Source organism: Lolium perenne, chromosome 7, assembly GCF_019359855.2.
Source record: "Lolium perenne isolate Kyuss_39 chromosome 7, Kyuss_2.0, whole genome shotgun sequence".
NCBI lineage: Eukaryota > Viridiplantae > Streptophyta > Magnoliopsida > Poales > Poaceae > Lolium > Lolium perenne.
This window is the reverse complement of record NC_067250.2, coordinates 223,941,133-223,958,171: the sequence shown is the minus strand read 5'-3', so window position 1 is coordinate 223,958,171 and position 17,039 is coordinate 223,941,133. Positions and strand designations below refer to the sequence as shown.

Here is a 17,039-nt window from a genome sequence, read left to right as displayed (position 1 = left end):
GCTTGCGCTGCGGCGGTTGCAGCGGGAGAAGACGCAGATTCAGGAGGAAGTCTGCGAGCGGCGGCATTTGACGGAGCTGCAGCTCCGCCTACAGAGGCAGGAGTTGGATCACCGTCGGCGATGGGAGGACCTGGAGCGGCAGCTGTGTCAGGAGGCGGTGGCCACGGATAGAGCCGCTTACTTGACGTTCGTGGCGGAGAAAGCAGGGGATCATCGACGGAGGAGCAGCGGAGAGACCACCGGAGAGAGCAACGGGCGATCATCTACCTCCATAGAGCCAAGTGGCTAGTAGGTAGTAGGCTAGAGGTGAAACCAGGTTTCATATGTCATCCGAGTTGAGTGAATAATGTTTTACTCGGATTTGCCCAAAAATATTATTCATTTCTCGATCCTAAATGACATTAAAATGAAACTTTAAGCATAATACGTAGTTTGTGTAAAAAAAAATTCTATCGGGACCGCCTGTTTGGGGCCGCCGGTGTGGGAACAACTCCCAAATAGAGGATGCACTGGCATCCCCAAACGGAGGTGCCGGCACCTATTTGGGGGCTGCGTGGAGATGCTCTAAACCATGATTATGTTCAAAACCCTTATTTGCGGTATACCATGTGTCTCAGCAGAACAGATCCCGCGTAAGGTATGTGAAATCTGTTCCGCTGCTACACTTTTCTCGCAAAAAAATCTCGATGCGGTTAATCCCATCCGTGTTATGCAATTCAGCCAAATGAGGTATCTGCTAGAGATGCTCTAACCAATTTACATAATCGCTGAAAACATTTGCCTCATATAAAGGGGAATTTCGAGCAAAAGAACAAATACCATGGTCTTCATGCTCTAGTCTAATCACGTGCAAGTTAGGCGGATCAATGGAACCTATGAATGCCCTAACCGAACAGCATTTTAGTCGGATCAATGGAACCTATGAATGCCCTAACCGAACAGCATTTCAGGACGGCTAAAACTAGAGTATTAGCTTGATTATGACCAACGAGAGATCCCAGTAGCCTCTGACAAAATTGATTACAAAATTCAGCACCAACGTCACAATATTAACATGTTACACATACAACAACAATGATTTGACAAGTACAAAGTGGGAATTTCATATCAACATGCAGCTGAATTTGACAATGGAAGCAGCTTCCACTTCGAACTTATTGCTGCCTGAGCACCGCCTCAAGCTTATTCATCAGTTTTGGGTTCTTCTCCAAAAGGTCGGTAAGCCTCTCGCGATCAGCTAGTAAGCTCTGCAACAGGTAAACGTGTAAACGTGTAGGGTCAGACACCATTGGCAATGAATATTTTCTACGAGTAGTATGTAGCTTCTGTAAAATATTCAAATAACCTGAATAGCTTCCGGAGATGAGAAAAATTTCTGTAGATCGATATCTGTGTCTCTCTGCTGTTGAGATGAACTACCAGCTTGTATACTCTGGTTCACAACTTGTGATTGTTCACCCACTTGTCTCATTGTTTGCCCAGTAAACTCCTGCTGACTCTGGTAAAATTGCATCTGAGGAACAGGAATCTGGTTCTGAAACTGCAAAGCCATCTGTGGCTGCATACTACTTTGTGCATATGACTGAGCCTGCTCTTGGTGTTGCTGCCATTGAACAGAGCCAAGATGTTGCTGAGTCTGCGATGGATGAGGCTGCTGAGGTAGTGGTGGCGGTGGAGGTGGCCGTGATTGCATTGAGGAAACAGAAGCCTGAGGATTGGAAACATTCTGCGGAAGGCTAGATGAGAGTTGAACATGTTGAAGAGAGGTTCCATAAAATTGAGTAAGAATTGGAGGCCTGCCCATTAGAAATTGTGAACCAAATGATGGAAGCATACTGGACAGAAATGCGCTGCTAGATGCAGAATTCATGACTGAATTCGCCTCGTTCATGAGCGATGAAGACAGGGAAGGCTGGACAACACTATTGCCTTGGTTATACAGTGATGCAGGAGAGCCAGAGCTCATTGCACCATGTTGGGTTGCAGGAACTGAATAAGTTGGAGGAAGGGGTGGCATCGGCCGGGCAGATGAACCAGAGCTCAAGTGCTCCATAGAGAGCCTATTTACTGGGAAATTGTTCCACAAGAAATTGCCATCTGCACTGGGAGCATTTGATGATGAAGTACCGTTGTTTGCCAGGGCATGTTCAGTTTGAGCCTGCAAATGGAAGTTCACATTGAAGAATCTAATTGCAAGAGCAGGTAAAAAAGCAGCACGAAACGGTAATTAAAACTTGAAAAGGCCTCTCTTCCATTACCTGAAGCCCCACAAAAGCAGTAGGCATGCTAGCTTCAAAGGGTTGTACAGGATAATTAGACTGATAAGGTGGTGGTCCATCCCTGGCGCTGTAAGATGATGACCGTCTTTGACTTGAATCAGGACTTTGCGTAGGCATGGAATAGGTTGGTAGTGGCATTGGTGGCAGAGGTGGCTGGGTTTTGGAAAGCCTATGATCATGTCCATGAGATCCAGATGAAACAGAACTCTCGGATAACTTATATGGACTTCTCTTCTGATAATTGTTAGGACGCAACTGTCGAAGAGGTGCCTCTGCAGGACGCTTGTTACGAGAGGAAATATATGCAGGTTCATCAGCCTGATCACTGAACACATTCTTCTCTGGGCTAGAAACAGAATCTTTTCGCTCCAAAGAAACATTAGCTTCTGGAGGCATAGCTGTCTGGGAAGATAAGTCAGCACCAAGACTATCACTGCTCTTTGAGACAGGCATGTCTCTATGAGAAAAGGGACTTTTTTCATTCTGGTTCTCTGTCTCCTCAACAACTGGACCTGGAGAATTTTCCCCAACAATGACAGGAGGTGGCAGATTATCATCTGGTTGAGGAAAAGGAAGTTTGTCATCTGACTCTGATTCTGCATCGAAGACTATATCAATTTCTTGATCATCATCAAGATCAGCCTTCGGTTGTTGCAGTTTCTCCGTCTTAGCGCGGGTGTTGTCATCCAGACTTGTCTGACTTTTTACTTGAGGTACATCCCCAGATGGGGCTGGGACAGGATTTTGCCGCTCTCTCTGCCTTGCCATAAATTCATCAACATGAATAGATGGAGGTCTTCCACTAAGTGTTCCACGCGGAGTAGAATTTACAACATTTGAGGCACTACTTGCACCATCTATGTTCCTCTCTCTTGCAACATAATCATCTACATGCATTGAAGGTGGTCTACTTGTGTTTGGTTTCCGATGGCGGAAAGTGTCTCTACGTGCATGACCTGTAGAGGCACTAGCTGTACTTAAACCTCGAGTAAACTGTCCAGTAGGTTCAGTTGCTTGATTGTCTTTTATACGTCTACTTGCAGCTTCTCCTAATGCCAGTTTTCTACTAGCAGATTGGCCAGGTCTCTCAAGAGAAGAATCAGGCAACTCCCACACCAGCCTCTTTGAAAATTCACCCTCGACAGGTTCTTCTGAATCAGCAATAAACTTCCAGGCATTGGAAAAGAAGAGAACATATTCGTGGTTTACAGAGGCTATGGATGGCATTAGACGAGATGTCATTACAACAGAGCGAACCACTCCAAATGGCAAGTAAGTGCCTTCAAGAACCATCTGCACTGAATCTTCTAGTCGGCCAGAATTCTCGAGAATAGAACACAGCAATGTGATGGAACTCTGGACCTGTTAATTGAAGTCAATATGAGAAACATGGAAGTAGGGAAAACGTAATATGATACTGATAAGAATACCTGATTTAGAAGAGACTTCCCAACAGGACGTGACAAATCATTATAGCCCTGGTGTATCCTCTCTTCGAAAGTCTTCAGTAAGACTATACCCTCATTCAAACTATCGTCAGTGGGTTTCAATGCAAGACTACTGTCAAAGGAGTGCCCCAACAGACACCTCAATATAATGAGACCCTCAAAACTGCAACCAACAGAAACAGTATAAATACCTCGTTACGTTATCCAGACCCATGGAAAAAACTGCACTTGAAACATAAAATGTTTCACATCATAAATGCAATATACAGTTGCATATATTGATTATTTTGAAAGAAGAAAAGCATTTGAAACCTCAACTGATCTACTCTTGAATAAGTACAGTACAACATGAAGAACCAACTGACAGTTAATAGCGATCAACCGAGATACAAAACACTAAATCTACAAAGAACAACAAAATCACCAGCCAACCATTAGAATAAAGCATATATTGTCATCACATCTGGAACTGATCAATTTATTCTTCATACAAACAAGATAACTGGCTGCCTGAAGCCCTCAACAATCACCACTATACTGATTAGTTGTTAGTTTTCCAACATGGAGATCACTTTAATCACCTATGTGGATTGATTAACTTAAACTCCAAGCATGCATCAAGATCATTTTGAATTTCATGAAGTTAGGACATTAAAGAACAAAAAATTAGCATCCATATAATAGTTTGTTTAGTTGCTACCTCCCTTCCTTGAACATATATAGACCACAAGCTCATATCACATCAAAGGATTTACTAATACTTAAATGCAGACAATCCAGTGCTTCTTCATGCAAATGGAGTATACGAACATCTAACAATTTTGCATGCAAACGAGGAAGAAACTGGAAACTGCAAAGATATCCTTGGACATGTATTATTAAGATATTCATAAGGAAGAGCAAGAAATGATTTTTACCTGTCACCGTACTGGCTGAGGGCAATAGCACCAAGTATGAAGGAATAAATTGTTTGTACACAATAATCTGTTGGATGATTAGCATCAACATATTTTAGGAGTCGCTTGAAGCATTTCAACAAAGAGGTAAAGCAACGCCAGTTATCCATATTTGATGAGTCATGATAGTCACTCTCATTTTTCTCCTCGTCATCTTGGTTGGGAGTTTGGATTTGTGAAAATATCAAAGGTACTGCATTTCTACAGATATAGGAAGAAGCCACTTCCTTGAATGCCATGGAACAAGCAAACATTTCCCGTCCAACTGGCAAAACCTGACATGCCATCCAGCATGATGCATAAAACATGCAAATAAACATGAATACAATATAACTTCAGCATTAAGGACAGCATGCACCATAAAGAATAAAATTTAAATAAAATGGATAAGCTGTGGTACTTTTCCATCAAATAATATCTTGTTCAGAAATTTCTACAATGCCTGTTGTTAAAGTACAACATGACACAATTCATGTGTACTTGGGGGATAGGTTGCAGATAAAACTTTAATTAGGTTTCTTAAGTAAATACTAAAAAGTACCAACACAACCCTGTCAAAATGAAGAAAAATAAAGCAACAGAAGAATAAACCTTATCCCCATTCCATGTCCTCATCGTTGGTATTTCCTTCTCATGTATATGATAAACCATATTGAAACTTCAGCTATTCGGCTATTCCTTTAGGTTTTTCACCACCGACATTATAAACTTCAACTATATAATCTCAGACAATGATACATGGTGCCAAGATGTTGCTGACAGTTTTTTCTTTGACTAGTATTGAACCCAAAAAAAACTAATTGCATGGAGCATTTTGTATAAATGGCTTTTCATAAATAAACTTGCTATCAATTTTTCAGAGCAGCAAAACTGAAAAAACCACATCCTGGCAGCCTCAGAATTAAATAGAGCAATAAAAAGTAAAAACTCTACTGATTTGATAAGCATCTCATCGTAGACACACAAATTATACTGTACCTGGCATAAGACCAAGAGGTGATGCATGATAGAAGAGCACTCCTCAGCACTAGCATTCTCCGAAGACCTACTTTAAGTTAATATAATTAGTTATCATATGTAAATGGTGAAGTACTTCTGAAGTAAATAATTTGCTAGGTGTGAGTTTACTCTTCAATAGCAGTCTGCTCTTTAGTAGATGGGTGGGCACTAAATATGGATGCAAGACATCTGAATAAGGGAATCCTCCATTTGAGCATAAGTTGGTCGCTTCTGTGAGCTCCTCTTTCGGACATCTTATCTTCCAAGTAAGATGCGCTGCTGCAATTCTGTAACAACTTCTTAAGAACCCGTGCAACTCCCATTTTCCATAGCAATACCTGAATACAGAGAAAATGAGAGGAGAAAGAGAGAAACACTGTACACGAAAAATGAATAATAAAGAGCCTCTCACCTTGCCATTTGGGTGTTCTGATAATTTTGCAATGAACTTAAGCAACTGATGCACCTGGAAACATTGCATTGAACAACTTCAGATTGGTGATGCTGAGAGCTTATATAAAGGGAGAACTGAATATGGGGGAAAAGAGAAGCTCCTTCAAATATAGTGCCCAGTAACTAAATGTCAAGTGCTTATTTATTACGGCAACTAGCACGCAAGTAGAGTTACTGTTCTAATTTTTTACTGGATGTCTGGATCGATTACCAATAGTCAACAATGATTCTAGCCCCGAGCTAAACACCCCATAAAAAGGGGACACTACAGAGAGGAACCGTCCACATCAAACATGGACAGGAACAAGCCTACCAGGGTAACGTAAGAAACTAGCAAGTTCTCCAGAAGCAAGCCAGCCTCTAGTTTGCATGTCGCCGGCATTGAGGTCACTTTTTTGTGCTACTTCACTGGAGTTCACTAATTAATACTCCATGTCCGAAGCATACATAAAGCTAGAAAACAACCTAGACAAAAAAAAAGTGAAACAAACTGGTCTTCCAGAACAAATGGGGTCTGGTTCCAGAAACCTGAACACTAGCCCCCAATTTCTGTTGGTGGTCACAGGGCTTATAATTTCAATTTTCTTAACATAGTATTTGCACAAATTTGTTCGCACACAACAAAACCTGCTGGGACCAGCAGATAAGTGTGGACCTAATATTGACTTATTAAATACGATGGCCCTAACAAGAGACAAAAGGAGAAGATGTTACTACCAACCGGTCAAACAAGAGATAATATTCTCATGACGAAACCATATGGTTACCTACAGAACTTTGAACAGTAACTGCATGCAAGACGAAAAATGTATTTAACAAACATTTTTCTGGCACATAATAACACGCAGTTATGCAGTCATAATCACAATGGAAGTATGGATTAGCATACCTTAAAGACCTCTCCCTCTGACAGGGAAGTTCCATCAACCTTATCATTCAGCCAAATAAAAATTGGCCGCAGAAGAACCACCGCACACTCGATCTTTTCAGAGGCAACACGAACAACGAAGATCCGAAGCATGTCTTGTATAACCATCAAGGCCTATGTGGTACTATATAAGTATTTGCTATAGTGAAAAATCATTTGCTTTGGACTGAGAAGCAATATAAATTAACAAAACCAGTACATACCGAAGTAGCAAAGTTGTCAATGACACGCGCAAGTCTATCAAGTTGCGGCATCAACCTTACAAGTAAGATGGCCACATGTTCAGGACGGAGGTGCCAGTTCACTTGTTTCTCAACTTGAGGCCCTAGAACTGTTCCGGTACTCAATGATCTAATAGCACTCAGCGAAGGAACTTCAACATTCCATATCCATATGCCTTCATCAGGGAAAAGATCACCCTTCAAGCGCAGATAAAGCATATAAGAATGAGAAACAGGTACAATCTTATAATTCTACCTCCTTTTTTTTCTCATGGAAACAATTAGGCAACTGAAGGATAGATACACGTGTAACTAAACGGCTTACCAGGAGACAAAGGAGACTGCAGGCATCTTTTGGACCTAATGGTACTGATGCATTAGTGGGCTCAACATTTTCAAGAAGGCAATGAAACAGACCAGGTGCCCAATTATACAATGGCCAGCAAGCAAGTGCTGAAGTAATAAGCTGGCAAACCACACCAAAGCTTACAGCAAAACTAGGAAACATGAAAGACAGATCTGCCGCACAAGCTGCTAGTCTTGGGCTGAAATAATACAACAGAAAAATATTATGTAAGCAAATGTTATGTAAGAGAGGGAGGGGAGATGGTGCTGCTATGGAGGGTTATCTGAATACCTGACTTCTCGGTGTAAGCGCAGAAGAGCAGTAAGAAGTTTTTTGTTGCGATATTGTTCCTTTGTTCCCTGCAGATGTGTACACATCCAAAACTATTGATATGAACAGCCTGAGCTAATTGCGAGCTTAAACCATACAAGGAATAGAACAGAGCATATTACATGTAATATCTGGAGGAGGTTTATCAGCAAGACAAGAGAGGGAGTCATGAGATCAACTAGGGCTTGTTCATGAGTTCGGTCTAAAAGCAATTCCGTAGTAGAACTTAGTTCAGCCCCTTCATCGACAAGGTAATCTGAAGGAAGAATAAGAGAAAAAATGGGTTTAGCACGAAAATAGCATATAAACCTCAATCTACTTAATGAACAGACTGCATAATTGCATAGTAACATCAAATTCTCACCGTAACTATTTGACAAGCGTTCAAGCATAGACTTGCAGTTCATCAGGACTATGTATATAACAGTAATTGCACCTTCTTCAAACAGGGAGGAAGCCACAGCCTTCATTGGTAGCAAAAATGATGGCGTGAATAATTCATTGCAAATCAAACGTTTTGAATAAACAGAACATACAAGAGGACAATGAGCTTACCTTATCTTCTGAAATAAATGCTAAAATACGGAAGGCTGTTGTTAATTGAACCACAGAAGTGCTGGACAGAGCAACTCCATCAAAGTACTTGTTTGCAACAAGCTTCCCAAGAAGATTGTCTATGACTTGACCATCTGAAGTATTATTTGAATCTGAAACTACATTCTCGACATCCATCGAATCTGACACGAGTACATTTCCAGAAGAAAAATGGGCATCTTCACCAGAAGCCAGAATAGCAGAATAACGAAGAAGCCCAACAGCACCATTTCTCTGATATATAACACCAGCATCAATCCATTCAAGCAACCTTGTTGGAGCATCTTTCCTGTTTGAACCTGGAGAAGATGAATGCAACGCCTTGTGCAGATCAGTAGCAAATTCAATCCATGACTTCAGTGATGAAGCAGTTGAATCTGCAACCAAGACTTCAAGAATTTCTGCAGCCGAATGGAAGATCGCAAGACCCAATGGAGACCCTCCTGAGATCAGATAGTCACAAAGAGATGTAAGCCTTCCATCAAAACACAAGACATGAAAATCTAGAAGTGAGGAATGATTCTACTGACCATCTTTAGTCATGGTTGAATCGAGATCCTTGTACGAAGAGAGGGAACTCAATAGAACTGATATTGCCTACACCAGAAAAAATGGCATCACTCACAGTGCAAATTGCATTAAGAATGCCAAATGAATTTAACAACACACACCTCAGGGAAGTAACCAAGAGCTAATAATGCTTGGCGACCTGAATCGGACCTGCATCACATAGATGGATTCTGTAAAACATATGCACTGAAGTTCACATAGTGAAAACTAGAACCACACATAACTTGGTCTTCAGCATTCCAAAACTCTTAACTTACTTTAAATTAAGATAATCCCCGTAACAGGCTACTTAGGATATCAAAGATATGAATATTTGAGCAGAACAATGAAACATGACAGAGTTAAAATTATTGAGTAAATTGTCCAACAATGTTACTTGGTCCTTGGTCCTCGTTTACTGAGGCAGAAAAGGAAATTGAAAAAAATATGAGCAAGGCACTTTGTACCAAAGACGATCTCGATATTTGGCAGCCCTAGTCATTATTTTACACAACTAAACATCACAAGCGATTTCATACACTATCCACCAAATGCTGACTTCCATACTGACCTCGAAATAGAACAAAGTTCCCACAGAACCCACAAAAGCTCATCAGAATTTGGAGGAACTGCAAGAAGCCTATTGGCAGCACTTCCCTATAGAAGAAAATAATTCAATCATCAGCAACAAGATAAAACTATAGAATTCAAGTCTGATCAGTTATTACAAATGAATTATGGTCATACATCAACAGAAGTTAACAAAAATTCTATATTAATATTAGTTAGAAAATTAATTGTAAGTTAAACAGCATGTATCGTATGGATGAAAAAAAATGGAATGAGTCATTTATGTAGTAAAAACATGATGGGGCGACATCAGCTGAAAACAAGTGGAAAAGATATGCAAAAGATGGCCATGCAATGTATACCATGTAGGAGAACTTCTATAACTAATGGTTTGAAAAAAACTAGACTAGCAGAAAGATTTAGGTGAAGAACAAACCCCACATTCTGACCTAATCCAACTCTAATTTCAAAGTTCTCATCCTGGTGATTAATAAATTAATAGATATGTGCTAAAAAGATCGTAAACCAGTACAAAAATAATAGTTCTGATGCAATGAGACTGCACAAACCACTTTAAGATGTAGCTCTGTGATCATTCCAACTTCCTGGGGGCGGCAGAAGAATCCTTTCGACAGAAGAACAAAGGCATGTCTAAGAGTTATGCATTCTGTTTTATTCATATCTTTGCCATCTTGAAGAGAAAGAACAATAAGCTCAGTTGCTTCAGGTTGACTGAGCAAAAAAGATAACCCTGAAAACATATAAATATGAGTTCACGTCATAATGTGAGATAAAAACAAGATACAAAATATCCCAATTTAAAAGCATGCCAATCTAACCTGAACGGCTAAAAAGAAGGGAGAGGAGAATGGATTCAATTGACGATGTTATCTCCATCAAAATTTCAGCAGCAGGCCCACTTGCCAAATGCATTATAGGTGATGATAACAAGGCCGCTGACAGAGGGAAAAAACCTCTTTCCTGTTCTACACAAAACACGTAATTAGAGTCACATTTCGACAAGTGCAGCCATGCTCAGAGTCAAGATTGATAACCAGCAGAGGGTAAAACAAGATTAACCATATCCAAATGTGTACTTTGGAGTCATATCTTGTATTATAAACTGTGTGGGTGTTGTATATTGCCATGTCATATATACGTCAATGACCTGTCCTGGATGTCCATATAAACGAAGGAGACTACCAAAATTTGCAACTTTTCCAAGACGTTATAGATTTTGTGTAGTGCGGTAGGCATTCTAGGTAGGATTGACAACTAGGTGCTACAGCCTACCCCAGTATGTACCTCCTTCAGCTAGCATCATTCTTTGCCAAGTTATCGCCACTGAAATACCACTGCTGTATGTTTACCCCCATCATGTAAGTCCTCTCTTTATAAAGAGTTGAGGAAACAAGGCAAATGGTATAGAAGTAGTCGATTGGTCACTGTATCATCATGACCATGACTGAGGAGAGCAAGGTGTGATGCGTGCTGCTGCTGTTAAGCGACACAGCATTTTGTCTCTTGCAACCACACGTGAGGTAAAATTCATCAAGGATTCATGGTGTTCTAATACGACATGACACCGCCACCACCATCCCTCATAGACGTAGGAGCAAATTGTGACAAAAAGAAATTTCAAATAAGAAGTGTATAAATTTCACTTGCATATCGTTGGAGCTACTCTCCTCTCTGTTTATTGATAGTTGACCGCCTTACCACGCAAGTCTCCTCTTTATAAGGAGTTGACGAAACAAGGACAATCTTAAACAATCTAAGAAATACGACAAGCAGTTAACAAACTTGGGATTAACTAAATAAATTGAGATGGGAATCCTCAGCTGACTTGGAGAACAAGTTGCCGCCGGTTGTCTGTCCTTATCCTTGACGCGGCGGCCGTAAACCCGACCCACATGATAAATTATAAACATAAAAAAAAATCGTCTACAACCTGAATTTCAAGTTCTAGATATCATATTGTTGTCATAATAAATAAAAGGTGAACCCTTTTGTCCATGAAAGACCATTATGAACCACTCCACTTATTTCCTTCTCAATGAGTCAATGCTACCCGTGTAGGAACAATGTTCAAATCGTTCGTTCGTTAGGATGCCTCAGCTGTATATTGCATTCAATTTCAAATATATGGTACATTTTATAGCAAAAAATATGTATGTTACAGCAAGAACAAAGATGTTAGATGGGAAAATAGAACAAACACTCTGCCAAAGCAGCCATTGCAGATTAATAACAATCGTTAGTTCACCTTGCGTCAAGATCAAAAGAGTGCATAAGTAAAAAATAAACAAAAAACTGAAAGTGCGTATCCTGTGTTACCTGGATAAGAGATAACAAACATGAATCGGTATCGAACTGCAAGAAGCTGTACTTGGAAGAAGTTATAAGAGCAACTGTTGCTTTGAATGAGAGTGAATCTTCCAAACGACTAGACTTGGATAATCTTCTAGCAATAGCCACTGCCGAAGGATCTTCAATAGGGCCACACATATTTATCAATTTCTGCATGAAGAAATATAATCATAAAGTAACTGCTAACCCACTTCACTTTCAGGGAGTGTGCATATAATTGTACAGAATTGAATTTTTCCCAATAAAAGAGCAATTCTAGAAACTTACCGACATCTCAGCTAGCTCGTTACTTGCAAAAATAAGAAAAGAAACGGCGTCTGTGGAAAGTTCATCGGAAGGTAGATCGGAAACCACCTTCACCACAGCAGACTGCAATACAACCATAAGCTTCATATAATCTGGAGAGTACACAAACAATAGACTTACTGGACTAGGTAGGTAAGAAAATTCAGACCTCGTATCTAGATAATATCTCATAAAACCGCAAACGTTGAAGAAGATATGTAGCACGAGAGGCGATATCGTGTCTTTCTTTTTCCAGTAGAAGCTTCAGTAAAGAACAGTAGCCGTCACTACTACCAGTGGGTATACAGTTCTGATCATTCCGTGGCCACCATCCCAAGAAAGCTTCACATCCAACACCATGCCGAGTAGCATTCTCAACAATACCTAAGAGAAGCAATGTAGTAGCTGTAGATTTGGGGGTCTTCCAACAGAGCAGATTAACAATTTGCTCCATCCCACCAGCATCAACAAAATAAAAGCAACTCTCTTTTGAGGAGCATATTAGAAGAACCAAACTCAGGGACATCACCAACCAGTTATTCTGAAATAAAAATGGCACAAATAGATAAATGGTCTAACACATTCGACATTCATATAACAGTTTATCAAGTGTCATAAGATAAATCACCTGAGAAGGGCATTGTAGATCAAGTAATGAAGAGTCTCTGTAATATGGGAAACAACTGTTAAACAACTCAAATAGAATTTTGGTCGTGGGAATCTCCTCCAGTACAAAGGCAAAGCCATTGTCACCGTTACGAGTAGCAGCAACAGAATGGACATTTTTCCAAATTTCCAAGAGCTCCTCGCTAACTTCAGTGTGAATATTATTACTTCCCTGAGGATCAAGATTACTCTTGTTGAAGCCATCTGCCAAGTCTTGATTCCAACTATGTGGCATGCAGTTAGAAGTAGTTACATATTTTGAAACAGCTGATATAACTGCACTTCCTAGGTCAGGAATCAGATTTTCAACACTGGGTACTTGGTACAGTTTAAGCGCTAAATAGAGTATTTTCTTCACTTCAAGTGATAGGTCCAAATCTGTGGACTGAAAACTCAATGGTTTCAGCGAAGATAATGACTCTTCAAATTTAAATTTGGATGAGTGTAGTGCTGGTGGAAGGTCTTCAAACTTCCCCTCTGATGGAGAGCTAACCACATTGGCAAGAGAATGATCCAGGCCTAGTTCTATGTTGAATTGGCCAAGGTCTTCGGCAGTATTCCCATAAATTACAAGAGTGAGGCTGCGATAAGTTCCCCGCAGCACTAGATGATTTGTTACAATAGCCTGTAGAGTAAAAGAAACGAAGAAAAATGTCTCAATTAACAGAACAAGCCAACTTGGAATGGAAGAACAAGACAAAGACGCAGCAAGCATAAGCAACTAAAGACTACCCCTTGACATACAATACCGGAAAAAAAAGCAAGGGAAGTCTGAAAAGAGTGATATGCACATTGGTCATTACGCATGTGAAACTGTATCAAATAAGCAGCGTTCAAATAAAATCTGTAAATTGACTAATTATCAAGTTGACAAATTTAAAATAAATCCATATCAAATATAGCAATATAGCATTCGCGCATTTAGTACTGCACTTAGAAAAGGTGGTTATAACACGCATACAGAAAAAGAGAGGCCCTATATAGGCACAAGACAGAAATATATGTCAAACTTAAAACTTGGAATCAGAAAACCATACCTCAACTTCAAGCACATTGGATGAGGAGTGTGAATACAAGAAAGGCAGGCAAAGGCGCCTAAACCGAGACTCCCCATCGCAGTGAACAAAGACTTCCAAAGCAAATGATGGTGGGGATGTCGCACTGATATAACACAAACAACATTAACAAAAGAAATTAGCTCATCAATTAGCTTACTCATGACTCTTAAATTGAAGAGAACTAGAATATTAGGGCAAATATAAGGAACATTTTTTAATAGTATCAATGGAGACTAATAAACTACTCTCTCCGATCCAAATTAATTGACTCAACTTTGTCTAGATACGGTATAGATGCGTTTGTTGACTAGATACAAATTAATATGAATCGGAGGGAGTACATTTGTTGGGCAAATATAAGGAACATTTTTTAATAGTATCAATGGAGACTAATAGTATCAATGGAGACAAAGTTGAGTCAATTAATATGAATCGGAGGGAGTACATTTGTTGGGCATGTTGCCATGTTTCTATTAAAAGATTATAAGCCACAATGGCCAAATAAGTTCAGTGATACTCTTTCGCAGGACACACTGTCTCTATCGGACCTCGTCTTTACAGGGTTTACAGATGGAGCTCAATATAGGTGCAAAAATTATACAGAGGAAATTTTCTTACCCAACAAGAGATATGTTTGGTGTAGAAGGAGACGCATTTTGCTCAAGAAACTCACAGGCAGTAATCACAACAGGTTCAGAAAATAGCACCTGCATGATGCAACATAATTAAGTGAGCTGAAGGACAAGTTATAACAGATGAATTTAACTAGAAAATGGCTAACTCACTCTCACTCTATCAGTACAGTAATTACCTGCAACTTTTAACACGCCAGCACTCAATTGTTGTATGGTAAAAATGTCAAATGGTGAAAAAAGTTGTGAGTTTTGAATACTAGGTGTGTGCTGAAGCACATACAATTAATGTCTTCTGCATGTATTTACAACAACAACAACAAGTCTTCTGCATGTATTTATTTTAAGAAAATCTCCGTCATAGTATAGGATGTCTTGGACATTGACAAGATCTCCTTAGTCACACTTTGACCATCATTTTTATATAACCATGTTGCTTAAAATAACAATAAATATATCTTATGGAAGTATTTTCATGATGGGTCTAGCAGTACCAATATTGAGCAGTAGATGTTGGTAATTCGATCCATAATGATGGTCAACCTTAACTATGGTTTGACTCGCACCGATTCTTATATACAAGCTATACTATGACTCAGAGTGAGTACTTGTACTAAAAGGCTGGCATAAGTGTTACTAGAAATAATAACTGCTAGTTACAATAACACCTTGTTACATTTGTTTGGGCATGGGTTGTAAATCCCAAATGAGACAGTTCACAGTTACAAATAAGATCTTGTTGGTTAACATATGCTGATGGGGGAGGGGGTGGGAGGGTTGTCAGTTTACATTGGGGGCCAGGAGCTCCGTAATTCAAATAAAACAAGTAGGTTTCAATTTGACAAGATTTGCTAAGCTAACAACGGTTAAGATGCGTTGACCTAATTTCAGAAGGAACTAAAAAAAAGTTTATCAGGTAGACATATTCATTGAACCTATTTGTTCCGTGTAGTGTGTATGTGTGCAGTATTATATAGTTCGGCGCTACAGAGCAACTTCACTACATTGTACACGGACAAGTGGAGCCACATTGCTGGGGATGTTAGGAATCGTTCGTACGCATGAACTTCTGCTATAAAATAGGGTTTCACAGACATAATAAAAAAGCTAGCCGCGTGATTTATTAAGCCTGGATATGTACCAAAGTTCCAGCAAAGGGTAGGTCGACATGCTTATCTCATAGAGATGGTTCACATACACTGGAAAAGGAACTCGAGCATAAAACAAATCATATCAATTAGCCCTGATCCTCGCTGTCCGGACTAATTATGTGCCAATTTAGCGCAACAATCGAACCCAGGGGATACTAAAATCCGTCGAGCTCAAAAACTGAAACTTCTGATAACCAAGCAGCAGCGAGATTCGATGGCAGATTGCAGAGCGAACAGACAAAGAAGGACGGAAAGCTCACCTCGTCGACATACTCGTCCAGCTGGGAGTGGAGGATCGTCTGCGCGAACAGCACGACCGGCTCCGGGCGTCCCATCGCCGCGGGGCCTCCGGACCGCCTGCGCGAGCGGAGGCAGGGGAGCTAAAACCCTAGCGGCCGCCGAAGCGTGCAAGGGCGGGGGAACGGGAGGCGACCCGGCGCGTACGCAGGTGTCCGCGGCCGCCGTGGAGAGTCGATCCCGCACGTGATGCGCCGGCCGGTTCGGCCGTCCTGGCCGGCGGCGGCGGTGGCGGCGTGGGGGGAGATGGAAGACGGAGGAGAGGGACGAAGCAGCTATTTTCACCACCGGCGCAGGCAGGCTGCTGGGTTTTCAGAAACACGCGAATCGGGCTCGGGCGTCCAATTTTACCGACGTGGACTTCTTTTTTTAGGTATTACCGACGTTGAGTATTTTTCTAAATAAAATACTCCGTATATTATTTCTCAAAAATGTATTTACTATACTATGTACTAACACCGTTCCATAATAAAGGCTTTCTAAAAACGGTTTTGTTATGTCTCAGTCAACTGAGATTTTCTTAAGTCAAATTTACTTACAAAAATGTGCTTTGAGTTGCATTTTTCTGTTAAAAAAGTGCAATTGCCAAACTTTTAAAAAACTACGGCTTATAATATATTAGAACCTTCGCCCCAAAGCGGTTATATTTTTTCGAAAAGTTTAACTAAACTTTTAGAAAAATATATCAGTTAATATTTTTGGTAAAACTTAGTTAAAATTGATGAAGTTTAATTTTCTAAAATTAATATAAGCCTTAAATTTTGAGATGTAGGTAGTATGCGGCTGATAATTTATAATACAAAGTTTGGGCCCTGGACAAAAAATCCAACACACTCATACTATATTCAACTAGACTAAATTAATAGTTTAAAATTTTAATAAAAGGTAAATATATATATTTTCTAAA

The 17,039-nt window shown here is 40.1% G+C and overlaps 1 protein-coding gene across 1 annotated transcript; it reads right to left on the bottom strand.

Annotated features, from left to right (window-relative positions):
• Positions 1-944: 944 nt before the first annotated feature.
• Positions 945-16,443, bottom strand: LOC127313711 (protein virilizer homolog). Its single transcript, XM_051344185.2, has 27 exons — positions 16,096-16,443; positions 14,671-14,759; positions 14,032-14,155; positions 12,957-13,619; positions 12,498-12,869; positions 12,311-12,412; positions 12,011-12,193; positions 10,513-10,654; positions 10,243-10,424; positions 9,675-9,760; positions 9,226-9,274; positions 9,085-9,151; positions 8,516-8,997; positions 8,325-8,424; positions 8,083-8,216; positions 7,922-7,989; positions 7,610-7,829; positions 7,267-7,482; positions 7,025-7,177; positions 6,095-6,148; positions 5,812-6,020; positions 5,662-5,728; positions 4,645-4,958; positions 3,710-3,890; positions 2,259-3,641; positions 1,346-2,158; positions 945-1,247 (listed from the first exon to the last, which is right to left on the bottom strand). The coding sequence occupies exons 1-27, from the start codon at positions 16,168-16,170 to the stop codon at positions 1,155-1,157; spliced, it is 6,621 nt and encodes a 2,206-aa protein (XP_051200145.1). The 5' UTR covers positions 16,171-16,443; the 3' UTR covers positions 945-1,154.
• Positions 16,444-17,039: the final 596 nt, after the last annotated feature.

Coding starts and splice junctions, on each gene's coding strand:
- LOC127313711 (XM_051344185.2), bottom strand. CDS start 16,170: ATGGGACGCCCGGAGCCGGTCGTGCTGTTCGCGCAGACGATCCTCCAC. Junction 14,156..14,670: donor CCAAACATATCTCTTGTTGG/GTAAGAAAATTT, acceptor GTGTTATATCAG/TGCGACATCCCCACCATCAT. Junction 6,021..6,094: donor CAGAACACCCAAATGGCAAG/GTGAGAGGCTCT, acceptor CTCTGTATTCAG/GTATTGCTATGGAAAATGGG.